The 1,551-nt window shown below is 37.3% G+C and overlaps 1 protein-coding gene across 1 annotated transcript; it reads left to right on the forward strand.

The window, feature by feature from the left end:
• The first annotated feature begins 219 nt into the window (after positions 1 to 219).
• On the forward strand, positions 220 to 1,343 carry LOC140324952 (olfactory receptor 11L1-like). Its single transcript, XM_072403063.1, has 2 exons — positions 220 to 309; positions 414 to 1,343. The coding sequence occupies exons 1-2, from the start codon at positions 220 to 222 to the stop codon at positions 1,341 to 1,343; spliced, it is 1,020 nt and encodes a 339-aa protein (XP_072259164.1).
• The last annotated feature ends 208 nt before the right edge of the window (positions 1,344 to 1,551 follow it).

Here is a 1,551-nt window from a genome sequence, read left to right on the forward strand (position 1 = left end):
GGGAGCACAGGGGAAAGTGCTGCATGACAGGGGGTAGAAGGGGGAGCTCAAAGGGGGGTGAGGTCAAGGAGGGGACAAGTTGGATTGGACAATAATTAAAAAACCAAAAGGAGGAGATAGTGGGTTTTATAAAGTGCAAGAAGGAGGTGGTCATCAGCAGTTTTGTAAGACAAGGGACTGAGATTCTCTCCCTCCTGTCCTATATTTTATTGGGGTTTTATGACTGGTGATAGCAAAGGGAAGGTGGTTGAGGTCCCCGAGGGTGGTAGGAGATACCAGGATGATTTGGAAGTAGGAGAACCCATAAAGGTGGGAGGGGGTGTAAGGGTAAAGTCAAGTATCAACATTGGAAAAGAACACCTATACATGCGCTAATAATTGTAACTCTTTCACTTGTATGTTTTTATTAACAGAAAATGCAAAACAATATCACCATTATTGTACTTCTTGGGTTCCAAGATCTTCATAATTTCAAGATTCTACTCTTCTTCATCTTGCTCATCATTTATAGTCTGACTCTATTGGGGAATATATTTATAATTTCACTGGTCTCGTTAAGCAGAAACCTCCATTCCCCCATGTACTTCTTCATCACACAAGTTTCAGTCTTCGATATCTTACTTACAACAGATATTGTGCCCAACATGTTTTCTATTATACTAAATGATGGTGGGACAATATCTTTGCAATGCTGCATTGTGCAGTTTTATATGTTTGCCAATGCCGAAGCCACAGAGTGTCTGCTATTGGCCGTGATGTCTTATGACAGGTACCTGGCCATCTGTAACCCATTCCATTATGGCACATTAATGAGTTCAATGACTTGCCTCAAATTCATTGTTTTTACATGGCTGTTGAGTTTTGCAATGACTTTGTCAGATGCCATTGCCACTTGGAATCTAACATTTTGTGGAACAAACATCATTGACCATTTCTTTTGTGATTTTACTCCTCTTTTGGGCCTTGCCTGTTCCAATGCTACCATAGTCCATATTCAAACTTTCCTATTTTGTGTTGTGGTATTAATTTGTCCATTCATAACAATTGTTGTATCATACATTTATATCGTCTATACCATTATAAAGATTCCATCCATTTCAGGAAGGAAGAAAGCTTTCTCTACTTGTAGCTCTCACCTCACCGTTGTGTGTCTTTTTTATGGTGCGCTAATATCAGTTTATGTTGTTCCCACAAAAGGCCATTCCTTGATTATTAATAAGGTTCTGGCTCTCTTTTATACGGTCATGACTCCATTGCTTAACCCAATCATTTACACATTGAGGAACCAAGACTTTAAAGAAGCCTTTATGAAGTGGAGGCACAATTTTCATCCAAATATATAGAATATATATTCATGTTACACTCTTTCATATAAACTATTCTAGATCTTGATTCAGTGTCTTTTCCTGGGTCATAATTTTATCTTTTTACTTTATTTAAACTTTAACTATGGAAAAATAATATAGAGAATAACAGGAAAAGACAGGGTTTTTTTGACAAATAAAGAACCTATATGTATTCTTCAAGTAAACAAAGTGTACAAATCACAAT

The sequence above is a fragment of the Pyxicephalus adspersus genome, chromosome 2 (genome assembly GCF_032062135.1).
Source record: "Pyxicephalus adspersus chromosome 2, UCB_Pads_2.0, whole genome shotgun sequence".
NCBI classification, from domain to species: Eukaryota; Metazoa; Chordata; class Amphibia; order Anura; family Pyxicephalidae; genus Pyxicephalus; species Pyxicephalus adspersus.